This window comes from Thermobia domestica, chromosome 6 (assembly GCF_964235325.1).
Source record: "Thermobia domestica chromosome 6, izTheDome1.hap1.1, whole genome shotgun sequence".
NCBI lineage: Eukaryota > Metazoa > Arthropoda > Insecta > Zygentoma > Lepismatidae > Thermobia > Thermobia domestica.
The window spans coordinates 146,971,111-146,996,595 of NC_137459.1; the positions used below are offsets into that span (position 1 = coordinate 146,971,111).

A 25,485-nucleotide genomic window follows, 5' to 3' on the forward strand; every position below is an offset into this window, starting at 1 on the left:
CTTAGAAACACGTGACTTCATAGACAAAATTCAAGAGATAATATGGCAGAGAAATAATACGGAAATATTAATCCTTGCCGATACAAATGCAAAATCAATCTTATGGGGTTCCGCGGAAACAGATGATAGAGGAGAAATAGTTGAAGATTCTGTATTGCAAAACGGACTTGTAATCTCAAACATAGGAAACGGACCAACTTTTGTAGGGAATAGAGGCAGCGTTCATATTGATGTGACATGCGGAACATTTGAAATAACAAGTAGGATTGAAAATTGGCAAATTGGAGATAAACTCACTCTCAGCGACCACGAAATAATACTATTTGATATGAAAATTGAGAAAAATGGAAAAGAACAAAAAAAATAATATAGCTAAGACAAATTGGATAACTTTCAAGAACAAATTAAATCTACCCCAAATAAATGAAGATGAAAACTTGACCGAAATAATCAACGAAATTGAACAAGCAACAAAAAAAGCTTTAAAAGAGGCTACTGCTGAAAGTCAAGAAAGAAGAGTATATGAAGACTTTTGGACACCTAAACTACAAAGATTAAAAATACTTGCAACGTCAGCCCGGAAAAGTTATCAAGCAACTTATAACCCAATACTAAAGGAAAGAAGATTAGAAAAATATAGAAACGCAAAGAATAAATATAAGGAAGCGATATTAGAGGCTAAGAAAAGAAGTTGGGATTTTTACCTCAAGAAAAATATTGAAATAGATCCATGGGGTGTTCCATACAAACTCATAACACAAAAAATAAACCCATTAGTATTAAATACAATCAAGAAATTAGATGGATCATACACCTCAAACAGAGAAGAAACTCTAAAAGTTTTAGCGAACAATTTTTTTCCCAGAGATGAAAACAATAACGACACAGAAAGAAACACAGTACTAAGAAACAAAATGGGTGAACAACATACAGGAACTGTACCAGAATCGGACAAAGTCACTAACGAAGAAATAGAAAAGATCCTTAGAAAACTTAAAAACAAGAAATCTCCGGGTATAGATAACATCAAAAACGAAATATACAAGAAGGCTAAAGATTTATGGGTCCCCTACCTAACGAAGCTTTTCAATTTACTAATAAAGAAACAAGAAATTCCAGAGCCGTGGAAAGCATCAAAATTAATTATTGTCTCAAAAGGACCAGAAAGGGATCCATCAGAAGTAAACTCATATAGACCTATATGCTTATTAAAAAATATATCAAAAATTGTTGAGAGAGTAATATTAAACAGAATTCAAAAATACAGAAACGTAACTGAAGACAAACTACAATTTGGATTCAGAGTAGGAAAATCAACAGAAGACGCCATAAACACTCTTCTAGATGATATCAAAGAAAAGATATACGAAAAGAAATATGTATTAGCGCTCTTCATTGACATCGAAGGAGCATTTGATAATTTATGGTTTCCATCCTTGATTGAAATGTAAAAAAAAAAAAAAAAAAAAAAAAAACTGGAAATGCCAGCATACTTACTGAATTTGATAAGAAACTATGTAGAAAACAGAAAAATAATAATACCCAATGAAGAGGGCGACATAGTAATTAAAACAGAGAAAGGATGCCCGCAAGGATCAATATTAGGACCCCTACTATGGGACATAGAATTACAACCTTGCTTGGAAAAAATAAACAAAAAGCAAGAAGTCGATAAAATAGTGGCATTCGCCGATGACGTCGTAATAACAACATCAGGAAACAGCCGAAGGGAATTAGAAGAAAAAGTTAAAAAGATAACAGAAACACTTGAAGAATGGAGTATGGAGAGTAAATTAAGGATATCATCAAAGAAAACCAAATATCTAATTCTCGGCACAAAACTACAAAGAAATCCGACTATAAGATTAAATGGAGTAGGAGTAGAACGAGTGCAAAGCATAAAATACCTTGGCATAATGCTAGACGATAGACTAAAATTTGATGAACATTTGAAATATATAGTAAAAAAGGGGAAATAGTGTAGCGAATAAATTGACCACTATTGCAAGAAACAGATACAGGCTACCATTAAAAATACTAAGACTATACCAAGAAACTATTTTGTCAGCTACCATGGCGTACGTATCCAGCGTTTGGATTGATAGACTATTAAGAAATAAGACCTACAGAAATCAAATCAATAGACCACAAAGAAACCTATTAATCAGAATGTCTGGAGCTTTTAACACTACTTCGCATAGCGCACTCTGTATAATCCTTGGTATCCAACCAATGAACTATGTGTTATTGCAAAGGGCAACTAATTACTGGTTAAGAAAAGAAGAGAAAAGGAAAATTAGAGAATTTTTTTTTTTAACAGGGATCTAAAAGATGAGAAAGAAATTAACGACAACATAATACAACTATGGGATAAAGAATTTCAGGAATACAGTGGAGCGCAACGATTACATAGAATTTTTCCTAGCATCGTCGATAGACTAAAAATAAACCACTTAAATCCAACATAGGGATTGGTTCATTATCTATCAGGCCATGGACCATACGAACAACACCTCCACAGAATCAAGTTAAGACCCAGCCCAACGTGTGAATGCGGAGAAGAAGGAACTCCTGAGCACCATGTCATGTGGTGTCCATTATTAGAAGAAATTTTAGAACTAAGAACTCAAATAAGAGAAAAAAACGCTGAAAGAAATAATAGAAGTAGAGGAAGACTGCAAAAAATTGGAAAATTTAACAAATGAATACTCCGAACTAAGACGAAAAACTTACAGAAGAAGAATAGAAGGATGAGTGCAAGTGGAAGAATGTGTGAAGAAGTCCTCGGACCGGAGAAAAGACTCCTGGAATCCAAGCACTGGATTACCGTGCTTTCGCCGAGGACCAGAATGCGTGCTGCACCTCCAGCCTCTCGGTTTGGAAAGGAACTCCGGTGTGCAAGAGTGAATGTTGCGTGAGTGCATCAGTAGAGGTGAAGCGAGGATAGTGTCTCAGAGATAAAACATAGAGCAACTCTCGCCAATAGGACGGCCCATCCCGGGCGTGCCGGCCGAAGGATAAAACGGACCAGGGCCTGCACTAAGTGCTCTGAGTGGGCCCTGGACCTCAAGCCAGCACAAATGGGTGGAAACAGGCATTGATACGCAACTGAGAACACTAAAGCATCAAAGCAAAAGTAACAAGAAACGCTTATATAGAAGCATCACAAAATTAAAAGTTTTGAAAATGCGAAAATTTAGATAAAAGTAAGTGTAGCGTGTGTGTTTCATAGTGTAAGTACTAGTTGGTGAAGGTTAGTGATTTCATCAAAAGCAGTCAGTGTCAATATCTGTAGTGAGTGTAGTGTAGTGTTGATGCAGGATAGTGAAAAGAGGTAAAATATAAAGGTGAAAAGCCAGTGTAAATAGTGAAAATGTGAAATAGAACACACAGGAGAGAAATGCAGGCAGAAGCCAGAGAAACCAAACATACAGAGTGAAAACCTGAGGAAAAGAAGAAAGAAGAAGATGACCAATAGGTAAACACGAAAACACAAAACATACGACATACAAAACAACACACACGTAACAAACTCAAACTCAATAAAACAAAAAACACACAAAATCTCACAAGACTAGAAATTAGAGTAGAGTTAAGCAAATATTGTTTAGTTTTTTTTTTTTTTGTTTTTTGTTCATTTTATCTTTATTTTTTGTCCAATCCCTTGTTTTGGTTTCACGTCCTTATCCCCTTCCTTTTCCTTCTTCAAAATTATGAAATAAATAAACCCAAAAGAGAAATCATTCGCAATGATGATACTTCGCCGGTTTTGAATGCTCAAGGCACCGGCTGACAGTAACGCGGCTGAGCGAATGAAAAAAAAATGTTCTTTCTACGAGGGCAGATACCGCAAACTCTATTGTGAACTCGCTGATCAGGTGCTGCTTGAGGTTCTTGTCTAACTGTCTGAAGTTGGAATATTTCAACTAGCCGGTCCTTTATTGACCTTGCGATTGGATAGTTTGCAGCTATTCTTCTTTGCGCATGATCCATAATAAGCTGTCGACCAAGTGATTTCAAGATGTTTTTTCTTGCAGGCTTGTTGAATTCATTATCTCCCATGTTGTTGGCTTTCCAAATAACAAACGAATTTATTCCACCAACATTCAATTCAAAGAAAACCATTGTTAGTGGCCGGCGATTTGAACACTCGATACACTATACTCTTTTTGCAAGACGTCACTGACATCTACATCACATTGGTTTTTGTTGTAGAAGGTAATTGATGGTTTGCATGCATCACCTGTACTTTCACCAATCTCATCGTCCTCCTGCCATGTGGAAAGTAATACAATATACTTGTTCTTTGCAGCTTTGTACGATACTAGTGCCACCTGTTGTTCTACTCTTCAAACAATACGTTTAAAGAATGAGCAAACGGCCCTTAAATTACAACACGCCCGTTAGCAGCCTGCTCACAACAATCTTTACGTGGTTACACGCGCCGTTAGCAATTTGCTAACAGTGACCAATACACACCCTTCCACTCGAGAACCATGAGCATGACTGGCAAAACCGGTCAGGGTCAGGTAGAGGTGGGGTGGGTAGGGGATAACTCGGCCTCTCCGCCCCTATTGTCTTAGAATAACGAAAGTGCATGTGTTTTTGCAAAACTGCGGCAATTTGCCGCGGGTGCGTGTAACGACGAGTTAACCAAATTCTCTTTTGTTTATGTCTAATAAATACTTGAAATGTTTGCGTTTTAGCAATTTTCTACTTGTTTTTCTTTCCTGAAAAGCAATAGTTTCTGTATTTGTCCTGTGTTTCAAAACAACACCGACAATATTTGGAAGGTGATTCCCGACACCAAGATAAGACAAAAAGTATAGATCAACCTGGGTGCACAAATGCTTCCTTTCCTAATTATAGACTGCCGAAAACATGAAAAAATGAACTTGAAAGGTCCATAGATCCAAACCTATTTGACCTATTGTAGTCGGGTCAAGACTTCACTTAGGAACTAGTGTGTGTCCTGTCCAAGTATCCAAGATTCAGAACCCTGTGGTACTTCACCAACAGTTTTCAAAGAGATAGTTGGTCAGTGCTTCAAATTATATGCCCGTATTCAAACTCACTCTATAAAAATTGTTGTGTGAGTACCGCAGGGTTCTGAAACACGTATTTGTGGATAGCGTACATATTAGTTACTAAGTGAAGTCTTTGATCCGTTTACGGCAGGTCCCATAGTTTTGGAGCTATGGACATTTAAAATTCATTTTTTCATGTCTTCGGCAGTCTCTAACTCCGGAAGAAAGTATTTATGAACCCAGATTGTTATATACTTTTTATCTTATATTGGTATCAGGAAACACCTCCCAAACGTTGTCGGTGGTTTCGAAACATCCTGTATATTCAATAAATTAGTATGATGAAATATAATGTATGAATAGGAAAGTTACACAAATCAAGTCATAAACTTCAAGCTTTAAGTGAATAAATTCCTAACTGAGATTTAAAGAACTTACTTATTTATGAATCTTTGTTGATCAAAGAGACAAAGGAGTAACACAACTGGATCTTTTTGGATATGAAATGAACACAAATTCACAGAATAAATAGCCCTTTAGCTAATGAAAATAATCAGATGTATAAACTTATTTATAAAAATCAATATTTCAAACGTACAATTTTTTACATAACCACAAACATTTGTAACATATTAAATCATTATTTTACTCATTGTCAAACTCTTGTATTTTTTCTCGTGTCAAGATACAAGCTTTAATATGTTTGGTCGAACAGCGATAAAAGTGAAAATAATATAAACCTGTCCATGTATACTTCTGTATTCCTTAGCATTGCCAACGTCTTTTAAATTAGTGTTTCAAGCTGCGAACTGCTTGTAATCCTCAATAAAATGCAAGCTAATTTTGTCAAGTTTTTTTTCTTTTTCTTTTTTTAATTGCGCAAGACCTTCAATCATCCAAAACACAAATTTAAGGTTTCAAGTATTTGACAAAGAATGCTAGACTAGAGGGTGGGTATATAACATTCTCTCTTTAATTGGAAGATCTTGGAAGCTGCCTCACTAATGAAAATTTTCAACTTGTTATTTATTTTTCAGCTTACTACCTGAATGTCCGAATAGTGCCTTCAGATGTTTAAGCCCTAATTGACTCTAACTTTCATTATTACTGTTTCAGTATAACAGTAAAAGAGCCCTAAGCCAGCTGTTTCCAATATTTTAACAAAGACACCCCTAAAGGTGGATTGCAACGTAAAGTTAAATTTTGAGATGAGACCGAAAGAGTGAGATTTCTGAGATAGTTAGTAACTAATAATGTGTTTAAGAAGCATATAATTAAAAAAATAGTGAAGACTATATAATAAGAGTAGTGAAGTAGTAGCAAGCAGGATTATTGATAACGTTTAAAAGAAGATATTTCTTTTGTGATATTACATGTTAGGAGAACTTTGGGGTAGTGCGTCAAGTATCTTGGACGGATGGGGGACCTTTGATTTTCACAATAAATATAAGTACACAATTATGATATATTTGACTTCTAGAGTACTCTAGTGTTATTTACGCTGAAAGAACTAAAGTAATATCTCATTCTTCTTGTATATTTCTGCTAGACACGTAGTCTAAAAGGTTGCCATGAATTTAAGAAGAGACTACGCAAACCAATTTACCTGCCCTCTGATGGAGGTTTCTTGACTTGTACACGGAGCAAAGGCATCAAATATTGGTACACACGACTATAGCTTCTGACAAGTTCTCTATGGTAACTCTTCTGGTCAAGATCAGTTAACTTTTCATTTATTCGCAGAGCTTCTTCACACCTGCAACAAATAAAATCAGAACATAATAACATATTTTTAGTATTTCCAAGATTATTATACTTATTTTCTTTTTTAAAAAAATAACGAAGCACTTAAGGTACAGATTTCCTACACAATAACACCCAAATAATACTAAAGTTTCATACGAGCTTTATATTACTGTAGACAATATTATTTTAAAAATACTATGTGCTCCGATATCCATTAATTGTGATTCTTTGTGTCTTCTGGCGAGCATAGTCTTCGGTTTGATTCTCACTTGCGTTCAAAGTTTCATGTTCACCGATTATCATGAAGAAATCGGAGAATTACTTAGAATAAGACGTAGCAATATCAAGCTAAAATGTCAAAAACAACGCCAATGAAATCCGATGTGCTGACCACATATCACATAACGAAAAATATACCGAACAGGCCGTAGTCCCTCTTGGGACTAAATGTCAGAATATTATTTTAAAAGATTAGGGAAATAGCACAATACTTAAGATTTCTCATAGTTTACCATGTGTTCTTTAAGAAGAAGAACAGTCTTCTTCTGAATTGACGCGCTCAGTGTACAAGCGAATTAAGTACACTTTTGGTAATTTTAGACATATTTCATATTTAAGATCTCTATCTGAAGTTCCAAAGATCCGTGTCCAGATATTATAAATAAATCTCATAATGTAAAAACTGTGTTAATTTTTTCCCTTATTTAAACGTGCCATACAAAATTTCTCTCTTTTTTCTCTCAACTCTGGAAATTGATTTTGATTTTCTTGCACTCTGAACGAGCCAGTTGTGAACCAAAAATTAATTAGATTCATATTTCTGAAGATGGTTTAAACAAAATTATGTATATATATTTTTAGGAATACAATACGGCACATCGAACATCAGACAATTACCTGATAAATTTTAGTATTACTTGCACAGTATTCTCAAATTGCGCATAACATTTCCTTGGATATCCAAGGGACGTTAGTCTCTCAATATTTGGATGTTCACGGGCCGTAAAACTTTTGGCAGTGCACGTTCTTTGGACATACTATGAAACTCTAGATGACTGCTTAAGTCCCGAAAACGGGACCTCCTGCAGAATTTGTCTCGGATATTTCTTAGTTCATTGCACGATAATGATAGGATGATAACAGGACATGTAAATATTGTCCCGCCATAGGTACGTCAGATTGGAATCCAAGAGAAGTCGTTTATATATTTCCGTTATCCTTGAAGTTTCAGCTGAGACTCTGAATGTCCCAGGGCAAGCATGAGACCTGTGGGAGTGTGTTGTTGGTGAATTTGTTGTGTTACAAGAGTTCATTTATATTGGTATTAAAATACTGTAATACAATTGACGTCATTAGAGCACTGAAATATCTCGAATAATGCCGAATTGAACACCAATGAGTGTTTAAAATCTAATATTAGAGTTCTGCATACGACATCCCTCATCATCATTACTAATACTTCACAAGCTTTGTATCTATTTTAAAGGCATTTACACACAAATATAACTATGGTGTAAGCGCTACCTTGGATATATTCTGTGAAATACATCATTTTTAATGTACGTTTTTCAAGATGTTTCATACACCAGTTGTTTAATTAGCGCATGAAAGGAAAAACCTAAACACAGTCACTTATCTTTAATGTATGTCATTGTAAATGTTCAGTTCTGTATATTTATAGCACAGTTGATATTTTTTAATCGTAAAAACATTATTCACTAAACTATTAAAATATTTATTAAAAACATATGTTTAACCCATAGCACCTTCTACAAAATTTCGTGAAGCACAACCGTAATTTATTTTGATGTGAGGTAGCAGCCACTTCTCCGCTCTTTAAGTTGGATAGGAAAACTTGAGCTACTTCTATTGGACCTTGATTTACTGTCGTTCCTAGAAGAAAATTTGATCTATGATTAGTATTTGCAGACTATAATTGTATTATTAAGTACGTTGTTACTAATAACATTAATTTTAATAACAACTCTGTTTTTAGCTATTTTTAGGACTAGGCTAAAGTTGAGAATCCAGCATCTACAGCATTTATAGTCCAGAAGGTATAACGTCGTTGACTTCCCGCGAAAAGTTGTAGGGACGTTTATGCGGAATTGCCAGCTTGGTTACTCGTGGCTCACTGAGTGCAGTAGATGGTTGAGGTTGAGCGACCTTGCGATGAGGCAAATCTGAAGGGTGGTGATTGGCTATCTTGTTACCACACCCCCAGTGACGAGCAGAGACAAGCGCGAAAAGTCAATGACTTTATACCTTCTGTACTGTAGCTATACTCAAAATGAAGATTTTGAGACCGGTTAGCAGAAAGGTAGGGAACCAACTCTGTACCTAAACGAGGATGTAGCCAGTAGAATAGGCAAAGCGCAAAACTCAGAAGGCTGTAAGTATGGAGTAAATATATAGGGTGTATGTTCGTCATGAACATAAAAATGATACTCGACAATCGAATTCAGAGAGTGTGCAGAAAATAGGTGAAAAAACAAACAAGGGGTTGTGTGAGGGATAGGGATTATAAGGATTGGCTGTTACTTTCCGGGTTGCAGCGTCGTTCCATCTGCTTCGGAAACCAGTACCATGATGTTGCGAATCGTCTGTCAAACTACGAAGCAGAGATCAAGGTACACATGTTGCAATACCAGGTCTCGACCTGGGAATATCAGGATCGCTTCGTCCTGGACTACAGGATCCTTGCTCAGCTACATTTTCTGACTGTAATGCCTTGAAATGACCAATGGCAGAACTCTAAGCCTTCCTCTGACCCTCAGGAGGCCGGCTCGATGTTAAACTCTCTAACATAGAAGTCGGGTGGTCTTCATCTAGAACTACAAGCAGAATGACAGGTGGTGTTCACCAACAGTGTGCTACCGTAGATCTGAGACGAATAACAATAACCACGAGGCAAATAACTACTCTACTAAAGACAGCCTAAAAGACTCCATGGCGTGGGAGACCCAGGTTCGATTCCCGGCGGGAGCTCATGTGGTTCGGATTCCACGTTAATTAGTAGGTCCAGGTCTCATATAGATGTTGCCTCGCTGCTGAAAGGGACGCTAAACTAAAATCAAATCAAAAATCAACTAAAATACTCCATGACCTTTGTAACTTGTGTATTTAATAGATGGTTCTGTGGCGTCATGATGGCATAGTGTAGGTTGCTTCTCACAGAGAGTGTCTTCTAGTAATGGCAAACAGTGGGGAAAACTTGAAAAGGGATTAAGAAAGTGATGACTTTGGATGTTGTTATTTTGACAGTACGTGGCTAGAAAAGGAAAGTTTTTGCACACATTATTATATTTCAATCGAAACACATAAGATTATGTAATGTAAATTCTCTGACTAAATGGAATGGCTTATGTAGATGAGACGTTGAAGCTTCTTCCTTCGCTGTCTGGGGAAGAACCTACTGTGTTTCTTTATAAAACGAAGTGTATATATATCAACTACAACAAAATGAGTTTTTTATTTCCTTTAATATCCGACGATTATGCATCGAGGATAAGGAGACGATGGAAATTGATAATTAATAAAATGATGGAATGAAGGAAGTGGTAGGAAACGGAAGTACACCCAGAAAACCCCCATACGAGTATTGTCCACAGCAAAGCCGATTTGGTGTGAGCTGGGATAAAACTAGTTACCTCATGCACCAGATTTGAGCACTCTGCCACTGAGGTATCATGGCTCGTCTCATTATTGATTGTTGTACCTCTACTCCTGTTTTTAACGTTGAGATTTCTAAGTAGGTTTACACCGATTAAAATAGATTTATGTCAATATTTGGGTATTTATCCGTGGGTTAATATAGAACCGGGAACCGAACCCGTGATAACCAGCACAGAACGCCCGCACGCTAGTAGCTTGATGACAAAGAATACTTCAGTAACTTTGATGTTAACTTCTAATTGCAATCAATTCTAAATTAAACTTATGAAATTATGAAAAGAAAATATCACACAAAGTAGATTTAAAATACATGATGATTATTGAGATTGTGTAAAGATGCATCAAGATAATTCTATTATATTAAATATAGTTTACATTTGACACTTTTCAGGCAATAATCTAATTTTTTGTTATGCCTTACTTATGTTGTATTCACGTAATACCAAGGAAAATATCAATTTATTAATAAACGTTACATTTTTATTATTCTAGAGCAATTACAATCAACAACGTTTCCTTAATTAAATAATAGAAAAATGTATTTAATTAATAAGATGAAAAACTAGCAAACAAAATTTAAAGATATTAGAATATGTTACTTGTAAATCATCAATGTGACAAAAGAAATATTCAAATTCAGATTAAAAGATCTTCATTTTTTATATAAAAAGAGTAAATCGAGGGCTAAAATTTAGAGAACGCCTTTATTTTGGAAGTAGTTTCCAAAATCACTTGCCTTTATTTTGAAAGTGCACTAGTTACAATTTCTCCCTGTGTTCTCCACTAGCACTAATATTTATAGAAGGATTTGCTCACTTCATAATCTAATGTAAGAAAATATTGTAAAGGGTAAAGGAAAAGGAAAATATTATTAATTTAAAAACTTACCAATACATCCTTGTAACATCATTTGAAGCATTTTAGGATCCGGAGGATTTCGGTTAATTGTTTCTGACAACTCTTTTGTCTTTTTCTGTATATCTTCAATAGCCACTTCGATTGGTGATAGGATAAGCTAAAAGCAAGGGATAATTAAATTCCACGGTTCAAAGAGTTAGCATAAAATTATTTTTTAAGAAATCTGAGTTTTATAAATTTCTTATGAATAAATGTAGCTATATCTGTACAAATGAAAGGCTGGTTGGAAGATAATAGTGAAATTGAGTAATTCTGAGTTGGTAACGTTTGAGTAAGCATTATTACAAATTAAAATCTAACTAAAGCTTAGGAAAAGTAAGTTAAACCTTTCAACACTAATAGAATAATGTATATCTTAATGCAAGTTAAGTTGAAGAAATAATGTGATAATTATTAAGCCCATTATTACACAATTATAATATTTTGCAATAAAGTAAAAGGAATATATTATTACATTAACCAGGTTGTCATACAATATACTGTTAGCAATTTAAGTAGCAAGCTGTATTAAGTATTCACTTTGAGTTATTCTACGTAACCTATACATTTTTCTGAAGTTTTTTTCATACCGTATAAAAAACTGTGCAAAAAATTTAATTTGAATACTTCGTTATATATTTTATTTTATTTTATTTTATTTTTTTGTTATTTATTCCTTTACGTTCTTGAATTCTTTGTTTTATATTTAGAAGTTGTACTACGATTTTTTAATGTGCAGCTTGAGTCGGCCATTGGGCTTATCATGATGTGAATAGGGGGTAAGGTGGCTCAGTGATAGAGCTCTTAGCTTTAATGCATGGGGTTCCTGGTTCGATCTCGGCCAAGTAAGTTTGAGTTGCCCAACATTGTATCGGTGGGTTTCGTCGGGTACTCCTGTTTCTTCCCACATTCTTATTCCACCAATTTTTCCATCATCATGCGCTTTCCTTAATCATCCGTCTCCCTTAGCCTAAAGGGCATATACGTGAGATGATGAACTGAAAGAAATTATTTTCATTTTCATTTTCATAACGGGAATAAATAGCCTAGTTGCTGAGATCTAAATTAAACTTGAACAAATCAACCAATTACATTTGAATGCATCACTCAAGATTTATTTAAGTCCAAGAAACTTGTAAGTGAAAAGTTGCTATAACTACGTTTTACCTCTTCCTTTTCAATCACTGGTATTCTTGTTTTCACATAAGGAAAATGATTTGAGGTCGTAAGAATTGTTTTCTTCTTGTACTGTTCATCAAGTTTGCCATGTGTTCTTCCATCTTTTGTGAAAGGGGTTGAATACACAAATCTATCTGCAAAAGAGAACATATTATATATGTGCCGTGCACTATAGAAGGAAGCCAAAGGCAGGCAATATCTAAATATATCTGTAGTTTCAATGTCAGATACATGCATTTAGACATTCCTAAGATGGAGTGAATTCACTCCTTCCGCTCTGACTGATTTCAACCCCAACTAAATTATTTTATTAAAAGCCCAAAATACATTCATATTTGGTAAACATCAGGTAATTTAAAGAAAGTTATTTTGTTTCCTTTTTAATGGGGTGATTTCACGAATTCTTCTATAACTTCGAATCCAAACAACAGAATAAGCCTTAAGTATTCAACAAAATAAACTATACGTTAAAATAAGAAAAAAAGAAAAGAAAAGCAAAATAAATGTTAAAACATTTAACGTTCAACATATATACACATATTTAAAATAATAGGATGTTGACTTCACATCCTTGTTCTTAAGCTTCTCAATCCCAACCACTAGGTGAATTCTTCTCCTTGTCTCTAACTGATGTCAATAGAAGGAATAGGCTCCACTGAAAAGCTTCTATGGAAAATTGTGTTATTACAGTTTATATATTGAAACTTGCAACATATGTTCGATTTTGTACCCCACGTTTAGCCCTTCTTTTTGACAGCTCTCGGTAGACTAATTTCCTAAGACTGGAGAAAGACACGTTAAGTTTAATTGAAATCGGACAAATTTTACGAGTTATCGTAGACTCGACATATAGACAAAGATACAAATGCTGGTTAAGCTAAATAATAGAAGGATTGCTTACGCGCGCCTTAACTATTTTGCTTCGGCATTCGATCTATTTGATTCGAGTGCTCCTCCATGATTATATGGTTAAGATAGGTACCTTCGGTGGGGAAGACAACGGTTCGATTTCCGGTAGGAATTAATGTGGCTCCGATCCAACATAAATTTGTAGGTTGAATCCTTGGCAGAGTCTCGGTGGTGCAAAGGAACATTAAACTGTAAATCTACGGTTCCCAAATGGGACACGCCACCTAGGGGGGCACAAGGAGAAAGCAATGGAAGCGCAAGCTACTGACGAAAAAAAAAATGCAAATATTACGAATGTTGTAACAAAGAGGCTTTAAATTAAATACCGTACAAACACAAAATAACTATTGAGTAAGAACTGTGGTTGCATTAAGAACAAAACAGGTAAAATATAACTACCTGTAATGGTAACCAAACAGTCCTGGGTTCGATTCCCGGTAAGAAAACTCGGTCGAAAATGTGTAGAAAGCTTTTCCAGGCCAGCCATCCTGAGTGAGGTTTTCCTGGGTTTTTCTCATTCATACCAGGCAAATTCCGGGATGATACATAACGTACATATCCAAGGTCGATTCCTTTCTTTCCCAATTCTTTCTTCCTCCCCTTTCCCCGAATAGTGTGATCGCTAAGGAACGTCATCTCTCATATGTGACGAGCTAACATGACCACATACGCCGAAAGCGGGAAATTTAATTCCTAATTCTAATCCTACAATGGTATTCAGAAGCTTAGTTAGTAATAAATATATTATTATTATTATTATTATTATTATTATTATTATTATTATTATTATTATTATTATTATTATTATTATTATTATTATTATTATTATTATTGGAGATTTGAGAATTCAACGTTGTATCTAAAATCGCAAAAGAGGTCAGACTAACATGCGACACTGAAAGGATTGTATGAAGTATGCAGAGTTCAGAAGGGAGGGTGCCAAATAAACAAGGTTGGGAACAACTGCTCTAAATCATCCAATCAACTAACGTATTTAATTTATAGTTATGTCTGAAACGGCTTAGTTACCATTGGTTTAAATTACGAAAATATCGTTTCTGTAAAAATAAATGTGTGTTCCATATTTTTGGTCACTTTTTTGTTACATCATAGTACTTTATGGAGCATAAATGCTTCATGTAACTAAATAATTCGTTTAGATATTGTAATTAAGATGTTTCTGTTTATTCTTCATTTTTATTTTTATATCGACATTGTCATTGATTTCGAAATTATGTCATCGTTCGTTGAAATTCCAGTTCTTTACACATTATGAAATGTGATACTATTGAAAGAGAAGAATGGCTGATGAGAAGAATGCATAGCACTGGTTCCCATGAAGGCAAAGTTCATAGAAATCTGAGTATTAAATATATGACATAAAACGTCCTTAAACTTGGTAAACATTATATGAAGTTTACATTCTTTTGCTACACATTCTTTCCTACGTTGAAATCAATATGATATTTTCCTTGTCCGTTTGTTATATTGGAATCTAAATAACGTCATAGTTCAAAGAACACATAACCATTACATGCGTGAAGAAAACAGTATTAATACCGAGAAGAATGAATTCCAATACATGATAAACAAATAAACTTATTATGACCTCATTCACTGCAATAACAACTTGTTATGTCTATTTTGCGACATATATTGTTCTGTTTCTATCTCGAACAAACATGTAACTTGAGCTCATATCAACAGGAAATCGCTCCAAAGTAATTTATTTTCATTTTTTTAGGTTTAGAAAGAAATATTTTGATTAATTATGGCAAAAGTTTTCTTCAAGATTTTTCAATTGTATTAGTTGGGGTGCAGTTGAAATCGATCAAAAATGGGCGGTCAAATTTACGCACTTCTCTCTCTCTCTCTCTCTCTCTATATATATATATATATATATATATATATATATATATATATATATAATGCATGTTTCAGCATAACTCTGGAATGCTTAGAACAAATTTCCCCAAACTTAGTACACGTATCACTTACAGTCAGGAAAAGAGTTTCAAGGGGTTGAGCCACTGGTACACTTAGGGGGAGTGAAAGAAGGTGGCATAAATAATCGAAAATGACCAACATTTGTGACGACGTCAGTTTTGGGGGTCTGCTGAGATGAATCGTGGCACTTCCAATGTCATTTAAGTCCAACTTCCCCTACCAAACTCACCATTGGTTAGAAAGGAATATCAGTTAATGTTTTGAGATCTTATGTCACATTGTAAGGCCAAAAAATGTGAATGTCCTTTATATGATGTATAAATACATTGAAAATATTCTTAGATTGTATATAAAGATTCTTTGAAAAGGTATTTGAATAGAAAGGTGTAATACATCGAGTATTTCGTTTCAACAAACCACATATTGGACGAAAATACTCTGTTAATTCTAGTTCTAAGCTACAATATATAATGTCTTATTGGACTAAAGCCTATACATTATTCAGAGTAGTCAAGGTTATTTCTACAAATTACTGATGCTTTAATGAAGCACGATATAAAATTTCATATTTTCTATCCTTTTTTTGTGCTAATGTGACACAGTTTAATTGAAAGTACAAGTCTTATGTAAAAATAAATTACTTACAGAAAGTTTGAAATGCTCTAAAATGGTAAATAAATGATAGGGACAAAAACACGCTACTTACTTCTATAAACGTATAGATTGCTTACTTCAAGCTTTAATTGAGAGCAATGTATTTCAGTTTTCGGTTCATTTTTCTAACCAATATGACTTTTCTAAATCAAATTTTGCGTGATTTTGCGTGGTTCTCAACAATGGTGCTCGCAAAATGATTTCAGGGATGATTTGAGCTCCTTCGTGATTAAGTAGTTAGAGTATGCGTCTCTGTTGTGGGAGACCCGGGTTCGATTCCTGGTGGGGACTTATGTGGTTCCGATCCCACGTTAAGCTGTAAGTCTATGTCTCTTATAGCCTTGCTGCTGAACGGGACGCTAAACTGGAACAAAAGCAAATAAAATCTTTCACATTTTGAACAATAAATTGTGTTTCTTTACGCCCAAGAAGCTTATACCCTGAACTGTTTTCTTCTTAGCGTGAACATTCACACTCTGCAACACTGTGAATTATAATTCCTGATTTTCTGATTTCCTGATTTCCTGTAATTACCTGATTTTGTGTGGGTCATGTGGTTAGGCTCATGGAACGCATTACTGCCAGCGATTATGTGAACATTTTAGGCGACAACGTACATTCTATGATCCAGATATTTCCGGCCAATGAAGCAATTTGACAAAATGCGCCAATTCATACTGCTGCAGCTCTTGAGGCGTGGTTTCATGAACATCAGGATCAACTATAACACCTCAATTGTCCTGTAAAATCCCCAGACTTCAACATAACTGATAACATCTGATAAATTATGCACCACACAATTCGAAGTACAGACGTGTTCAAATTATTAGACTCACGCTCGAAAAATGCAAAATTGATGTAGGAGTCCTAATTTCAGAGTTGTAGAACATTTAATTTAATGGTTAAACAACCAATATAGGGTCCTTCATTTGTTTACTGTACAGTTGAAATGGTGATATCACCGCTGAACAGTAATGAATGAAATGGTGGAATGAAGAAAGTGGGAGGAAACGGGAGAACCCCGAGGGAACCCACGCATACGGTGTTTGTCCACCACAAAGTCCACTTGGCGGGGGCTGGGATCGAATCCGGGACCCCAAGCACCAGAGGTGAATGCTCTACCACTGAGCCACCGCGGCCCAAATATCTATGAAGAGTGGCCTTGTTTTTTTTTCTTCATGGTTCCATCACAATTAGCCAAAGCCAAGTGGTCCTAATGGATGTCTTAGAACTAATCTCATGTCCAGTTTTCTCTTTCCAGCTACTAAGATCATATGGCCAAATAGCTTGTTATCGGCTCTCGAAACAATTCCTTATTCGCAATTTTCAGCTTCTTAGACATTTTCATATCTCTGTAAGCCTTAAGTCTTAATTACTGGAGGTGGTTATGGAATTTGGTGGATACCACATTGGGTTTCAATCTGTCTTGTTTAGAATTGATAAAAACAATTGTCCTCTTCTCTTTGGCATTTAGGAGATCTCTAATTTCGTTAATAGCAACTATGCCAGTCGATAATGACAAGTCTTCTGGACCATCAAAAGGATTTCTTCAACTGTTGTTCATTGTGTAAAGAAGTGACTACATTCTTTTCCTCCTTCTGTATCCTAGAAGGTTCGAGAACAGCATGTGCCAAAGTACCTCTTCTTATATCAGTTATCGTTCTTAGATTCCTAAGGCATGCACACCTGTATTCTGCTGTTACATTATACCTGGCCATTGCACCTGTACTCTGCTGTTATGTAATACCTGGCCATAGTACCTATACGAAGACTATATAATTTTACTATACCGGTGATTTGAGTGCCCTTGATAACAGTTTCCTCTATTGCCTGGTCAACTAGAATTCTTACAAAAGGATTGCTTCCTCCAAACTGTACAGAGAATCCTCTCTACTGAAGAGATAATACAACTGCGGGTGGTCAATTTGCAGCCTAATCATTTCAAGGTAGTGAACCGGTAGATATCTAGAGTATTTTTTCCTATCATGTGCGAAACCCCATGAAATCATCTCTTTAATCATAGCAAGATGAAGAAACCAGTTTCCTTCTCTGGAAGCTCTAACTAGGCCAACAAAAATATCTGTCATATCAAAATAGCTCATCCAAAATGAGGATAAATCTCCATTTTCGTGTCAATGGAATTCCTGGTAGTCCTTGAAGAGATTCAGAATACGAATACAAGATACGTTCTCTAATACATCTTGTAACTTCTTGTGACACATATTGCCTGAAGTAATTCAATCTGTGTGATAGCGTTGTTAAGATCTTGGATGGCATTTTGGTTTATTATCAATGTATGCTTCACGATAGTATGATTGTAATTCTAATCTAGAACCACAGTAAATGATCAATTCATATTAACGGCCGTGTGTTTCTGCCGAAATCAATATCAACATGTCTCATTTACATCGTAAATTAAAAGTCAGATCCACATGTTGACAACTTAAAATTTCGGTGGACTCTCGCTTGGTGTAGTGGCTAACACGTTTGCCCTCGGTGGTCCTGGGCTCGATTCCCGGAGGGGGTACAGTCCAACGAAAAAATGGTTCGGATTCCACTATAATCAGAACGTCTATGTCTCCTTTATATGTCATGACATAATCGTGGGACGCTAAACTCAAGCCAAATCTAAATCAAATTCAAATTTCTAATATTTGAATTATTTGAAATTTACACCTACCAGCGCATAAAATGAATTATTTCCGTTATTTATAAAGATACAGTTATGATTCAGGTGTCGTTCGAAATCTCTTGAAATACACAACTTTATTTATTTCAGAGTGTTTTTGTGTAAATATAGCTGTTTCATAGTTATTCGCCCTTAAAGGTTGCGACTGAATGTGTGACCATGATATTTCTCCATTTTCGGGCATTATATTTCAAAATGGCGGCAACTATTAGGAAAGATTTGGTATTAAAATGTAAGCCTGGAATATATTCTTGACAATAAACCAAGAATTAAGTTTCTATCTTGAACAGTAGTGCAATTATAATCGTTGGAAATTGCTATGGTGAAATCAGTAGGCGGCCATATTGATGACGTCATATTTGGCATAAAGCTATGCCGGACGAAAGTCCACCAAGCAGTTTTGACATACTGGACCACGTATCTATTCTAAAAGTATTGGTAAATTTTGCCCCACCCCCCTCTCGAATGGTACCAAGATGTTGTCTGGCTCATGGACTATAAGTATTCCATTTCATTTTTTGTTTCCAATTTGGATATACACACTTTATAGTAATTATATTTGAATGTTACGTACACATTTGTTTTATTGATATTAAAAAGTATAAGCCACATCCACTAGAAATTAGGACAGAGTTACAAAGTAGTAATTTGGACTAAGTTCGAGCGTATTCTCTCACGTAATATTGTAAGAACAGTAAAATATTCAGAAACTGGAAGTTGAGTCTAATAATTTGAACACGTCTGTAGATATCTCCTACTATCCCCGTTACACTATATGAGAAATGGTACAATATTTTCTGGACACCATTCGTGACTAATACGCCTAATTTCCATAATGAATCAGAGCTGTTCTGCAGGCTAACGCAGATCTCATACCGTATTAATTAAGCTATGTTGTATTTCCTTCATGTGTTTTCTTTATTTTGATAAACATTCGCATATATAGACAGAGAAAAAGTCAGAGAGAGCTTTGCAACAATTCATACACTACGGAATTAATCATGAAATCAATAATTACTCGACAAATTCAGAAGAGATGTCGCCGTGGTCTACACTGCCAAGACCTCTAACTGAAAACAATATTATTGCTTGTTTTTTTCAGCCGTGGATACACGGAACTGTGGGACGCTCCGTTCGTTGCGCCATCTCTTGTCCACCCGCACGAATTAATTCCTAGACCAATATATATATATATATATATATATATATATATATATATATATATATATATATATATATATATATATATATATAGTGGGAGGTGAGTGGCTGTGGGTGTGAATTTTCAATCCAGCTGACGTGCCTGTTTTTTTTTCCTGAAATTGGATTAAATATCATCGGGATTCTCAATTAAGAACTTAGTGAACTATGAACTAGACACTAATTTGGACCTTAAGTGGACAGTATATTTTTTGATCCTTTCTCGGGCCCCTTGTCGATGAGGGCTGAACTTGTGCTTTGATGTTATTAGGAGTGCGACTGTTGATCTCAGTGACAACGAAAATTATAGTTTAGATACTGATATCGGTCTTTCTCGATCACTTCTATGTCTCTCCCACCCACTCTACCTAGGTATTTTAGGGGTCTGAACATCACTGGGAACAGAAATTGAATTTAAAGGAGATTGGTACTGCGATGGATGAGATCTATCGGGACGTTTTCCGCAACAATATGTGCAACTCTACTGTGGTCGGACGATAATGCCCACCAACACACGGCACAGGGGATGAATGAATACTTAGAAAACAATGATATCACTCTGTTGGAATAGCCACCACGCTTCCCGGCTCTTAAAATGTCTGAGACAGCCTTGGACGACCGATTGGAATCCGAAATCCAATACCTGGGACTCTGGATTATCTCTGACGAGCGTTTATCAAAGAATGGGAGGCATTACCATAAGATTTCCTGAATTTCCTCATCCACAGTATGGAAATACACTGTGTAACGTGTATAGCCGTTCGAGGTAATCACATCCAATCTTGGGCGTTTCAGGCGATATCAAACAGAACCGTTGTTTAATCACCAGGATGAATCCCTAGGTGCAAGGTGTTTTACACTCACCATTTGCTGAGTTTCTATCTCATATAATCTATATCGTACTCCCTGAGTATGCTTCCCACACGTTTGGTTCCGCAAATAGAGATCAGTTCTTTGACTTCATTTGTATCTTACTTGACAATGGTGTCAGTTAAGTTCTGGATATGAAGGTGTTAAAAATTCATTTTTTTTTTGGTTCCTCTGTCACCTAATGATCGAATTATTGAACTATTTGATTAAAAAAATGTATATTAAACCACTTCATTTTTTGATAATTTGTCAAATGAATGTGACACATTATTAGAAAGGACCTTACCGAATTTAAATAAGATAGTTTGGTAGGAAATTCTATTTGAGGCATATGGGCTATTCGGAGATTGTGTCTATTATGACATGTTCAGAAAGAAGAGAATAACTGAAATATCGCACATTTAAGCAATTTAACGGAAACCTAGTTTTTTATTTTTTTATATAAGCGCGGAGTCTCTTCTGAAAGAAGAAACTTTAAAAGATAAATAGATGAAAGACAACCAGTTCAGAAAATGCATCTCATATGTTTTACTGGCCAAAGAAAAATCAAAATAGGTATGCTTTACATCGAATACACAAGAAACTTCCACAAAGTAACTTACAAGAAATTGAATAACATTATTTAATATATAAAACAAAAAATTCGCTTGCTTGCTACATTACTTACTGATGTTATAATTTCTTTCAAAATGCGTGACTCTATGATGCAGCTCATATATTTCCAAATAAGGTTCCACATAAGTAATCTGGATATAACATAAATTTGGATCCAAATCTTGAAAGTTTACTGCATTTGAGTGTTTGATTATTATGACCTTCTCACTACCAAATCTTTCTTCATAGAATTCCTGTGGAATAACAAGAAAATGTTTCATGATTGCTATAATACTCTGAGCTTGTTCTATTGATCAATTAAATTTAATATTAAGTACATTTCAGTTAAAAGGAATGGTGTCTGACCGGTAAAGAGCTCACTTCTGGAGTTCAAACTCTCAAATTTGGTTGCAGGCTAGATAACTATGATGTGATAGATAAAGGCAGTGTAAGCTGATTTTTATAAAGCATTTTCGTTTCCTACTATTTTATCGTGACATTAATTAGTTTATCATTAGTTACTTTTCTTATTATAAAAGATATACCTGCGGGGACATGGTTTTATTTCATATTATTAATAGAAAATGGACATATTTTTATATGAATTATAATAAATTCACAACCTCTGTCCATACCCAGTTTTTATTTTTGTGCATAAATCTGACAAGTTTCATAAATAATGCAAACACCTATGTTATCATTTTGACGCTTAGCACAAGCCTTAGTAATTGAATCGATTTCTGTTAAAAGGCCGTATGTAACGTTCTTTTACTATTTTAACTTTTTTAAAATGAGTATTTTAGAGGTAGATGCAACTGTTTGTGTTAAAAGGAAGTGTATTCCTTGGAACGTGTTGAAAATATAAGTCATTGAGTTATATTATTATAATATTACACTATGATATAATATATTAATGTGTCCTGTTAGTTGGTCTATTAGTTGTACTGGAATCTGGACAAAAACTCAGGAATTTGGAGAATAAAACTTAAAGAAAACTCGCTTGGGTTAAAAAGAAATCCTACCATTAAAATAATATTTTCTTATTCAATGCTGCTTCCTTGCATTCCGAATTATGTCTCGTCGTACAACATAAATAAAATCCACCTAAACTTATAATTGGCTGCTTTGGCGTTACACCAGGTGAAGATCAGTCTTAACTTTGTAGCCACAGTTTTAGATCTCGTAAAAGATACCGTGAGAAAATTTCATTTTTTATTCTGGCACAGTATTAAGGTTTGCAGGATTTTTATTTAGCATGTAGGTGGCCAAGATATATTTCAGCATTAACCTCCGTATTTCCCGATATGAATTCAAATTACTTTATAAGTCGGAGTAAGGCAAACAGTGACGACAAGTGTTAATTCATAACTTATCCTCACAGAGATTATATATATTTTAAAAAAGTAATTTTTGGTAGAAAAATGTTTCCTTTCAAATTGTTATTATTACTAATTACTCTTATTAGTATCTCCGTCTTTCATTAATATACTACCAATGTAAGAGTGTCTAAAATTTTAGATATATTTCAGAAAAAACGTTTCACATTTTATGTCACCATGTTTTCTGCTAAAAGGGCGTATGTGTCCAAAGTTTAATGATTTTGTAAATTAAACCATAATTCAGTTATATTCTATATAGCAAATAAACAATCAGTAACCATGTATATTTACACATATTTTTCTTTTTCTCATCAACCGAACCGACTCTTGAAAAAACAGTATTTTATCATTTCCCAAAAATTGTGTTTACTGCACATACGCCCTTTTAACAGAAATCGATTCAATTACTCTTAAGTTGCACTTAATATAAAATACAATAATCACAATTAAATATTCAGGACTTGTGTGTAATAGTTGATGGCACTTCCATAATTGATTTTTTCTGACTGAAATACTTTAATAGTTTACAAAAAATCCATATTACGATGTTATACACTGTCTTGATAGAAATAGTTCTAAATTTCGCCATAAAAATGCAACGCAAAACAAAGCCGATATACAGCTATTCTATGATCTTTAATCCTTTTTAAAAAGCTCCTTAGTTTATCCTTATAATCACACATCAAAGAAATAAGTATGTAATTATAGATCTCTGTGTAGTTTAAAATGTCTAAGTTTGGGAGTCTGTATATTTAATATTTATCTGAAGTTCGACATTTATGTTTGCTAAATCCATATATCAAACAGTGAAGCTTGTAACTTTTGTAATATAAAATATCATCATTTAATCGAAATATTATTTTCCAAAAATGTTATAAACTTTGTTGTGATTATATATATAAGCAGAACAAAGTTTATATAGACTATATGAATACATACCGGTATTTGAAAATTAGAAGTTACATAAAATAAACAGTAGAGTCTAAGTTTGTAAATTAAACTCTTCTTATCAACAACGCATTCTGAGTGATTCATAATTTGGTGAGTTAACCGAAGAAAAATATAAAGCAAATAAATTGTACAAAACTTCTTTGTCAGAAAATATAAAACAAATTGCATTCATCAGTTTTGAGTAATATACACAGAAATGCTTATACCTTCACCTAATATAATTTATGTAATTTTATCTTTAAAAACAAAAAATGGAAAATGCTATCTAAAATAAACATTGGCTTTAAATGTCCAGTTTCTCATGAAGACAAGAAGTACTAAAATTTTAGACGGACATATCAAGGCTAAGATGAATTTAATTCTGTTTCGCCACAAAATAAAAAATCAACTAACTTTGCGTGCACTATTAATGTTCTTGTTTTATAATCACCAAGGACTGAGTTCGAGTCCTGCGATTCGGAGATCCTGAGTGTTTTATCGATTTTCTCCCATTATATCCCACGTTTTTATTCCATCATTTTTTCACCATTATTCATTTTCATTAACCCTTTACACAGCAGGGCATAACAGGAAGAGATTAAAATTTGATTATAACGGGTGTTTTAGAATAAAACAGTGCTGGTAAATTACAGCTAATTGGAGACAGAAGGATGAAACAGAAAGTGGTTTAGGAAAATGTCAGAAGGCGCATCGATGGATCACTCTGCTTTCTCATTACCCCTCTGGAAAATGGAAAGTTACCCAAAATTTTTAAACAACAACATATAGATATATATAACTGGAAAGGTCATGGGAAAGTAAACTACTTTTGTTGAGAAAAGTTTTACGTGTGGGGAACGGTCTACGAAATGACCACGATTTAACCGTAATATCTTGTATATTCAAACAAAACAGCCAATGTTTGCAAATTATGCACTGCTTGAGATAAAAGAATGAAAAAAGTACATTAGGAAAATGCCGAAAGAAGCATCGAATGGAGCGGTCTGCTACAAGGCTCTCCATAATGGATTCCTGCGGTAGCTATCTAAAATTTTTAAATTGTAAGACACATAATTTGTTATAGTATTAAAAGAATTATGAACGACAAAACAACATTTGTAAGGGAAAAGTTTGTCATGAGAGTCATCATTTAGCAAAGGTCACCATTTTATTGTAACTTCTTACTCAGTCAGAAAAAAAAACACAGTTAAATGGTGGCCGTTTTGTAAACATTGTCCAACGCGAAAAAGTTTTTCCTACAAAAGCTGATTGTTTTTCTATGGTCCTTTCAAAATGATATACTCCATTACATAACTTTACCATTTAAAATTTTCAAATAACCCAGCAGGGCCCAATGATAGGGAATTCTGTGAGTCAAGCAGAGAACTCCATTCCATATGCGTTCTGACGTTTCTCTGTATCATTCTTTTTCGACGCTTCATCCGTAACGACGCAATTGGACATTTTATTTGAATGTTCAAGTACTCACGATTAAATGGTTGCTATTTCATACACGGTATCTTACACGAAGAACTTTTTCTTGCTACAGTTGTTTATTTTTCCATGATTTTTAATTATATAAAAGTTTACATACTTCGTTATTTAAAATGTTTGGGTCCTCCCGCGGGCCTGTGAGGGCAATCGGAGCATTCCATTCGATACACATTCTGACGAGATTTTCCTATTTCCCTTCTTGTTGCATTCTTACATCTCCAACCGTTAATGATTTATAAGCTCTGATCGTTTTATCTAAAACACCTCTGGGCCACGGTGGCTCAATGGTAAAGCG

The 25,485-nt window shown here is 34.6% G+C and overlaps 1 protein-coding gene across 1 annotated transcript in view; it reads right to left on the reverse strand.

The window, feature by feature from the left end:
- LOC145688251 (dedicator of cytokinesis protein 7-like) overlaps positions 1–25,485 on the reverse strand; it is a 256,560-nt gene that overhangs the window by 3,909 nt on the left and 227,166 nt on the right. Inside the window, exons 35-39 of the mRNA XM_081762205.1 lie at positions 21,461–21,641; positions 12,513–12,658; positions 11,337–11,463; positions 8,540–8,666; positions 6,634–6,783 (exon numbers count right to left, since the gene is read on the reverse strand). Of these exons, the coding sequence (XP_081618331.1) occupies positions 6,634–6,783; positions 8,540–8,666; positions 11,337–11,463; positions 12,513–12,658; positions 21,461–21,641 (731 nt within the window). The remainder of the gene's footprint in view (positions 1–6,633; positions 6,784–8,539; positions 8,667–11,336; positions 11,464–12,512; positions 12,659–21,460; positions 21,642–25,485) is intronic.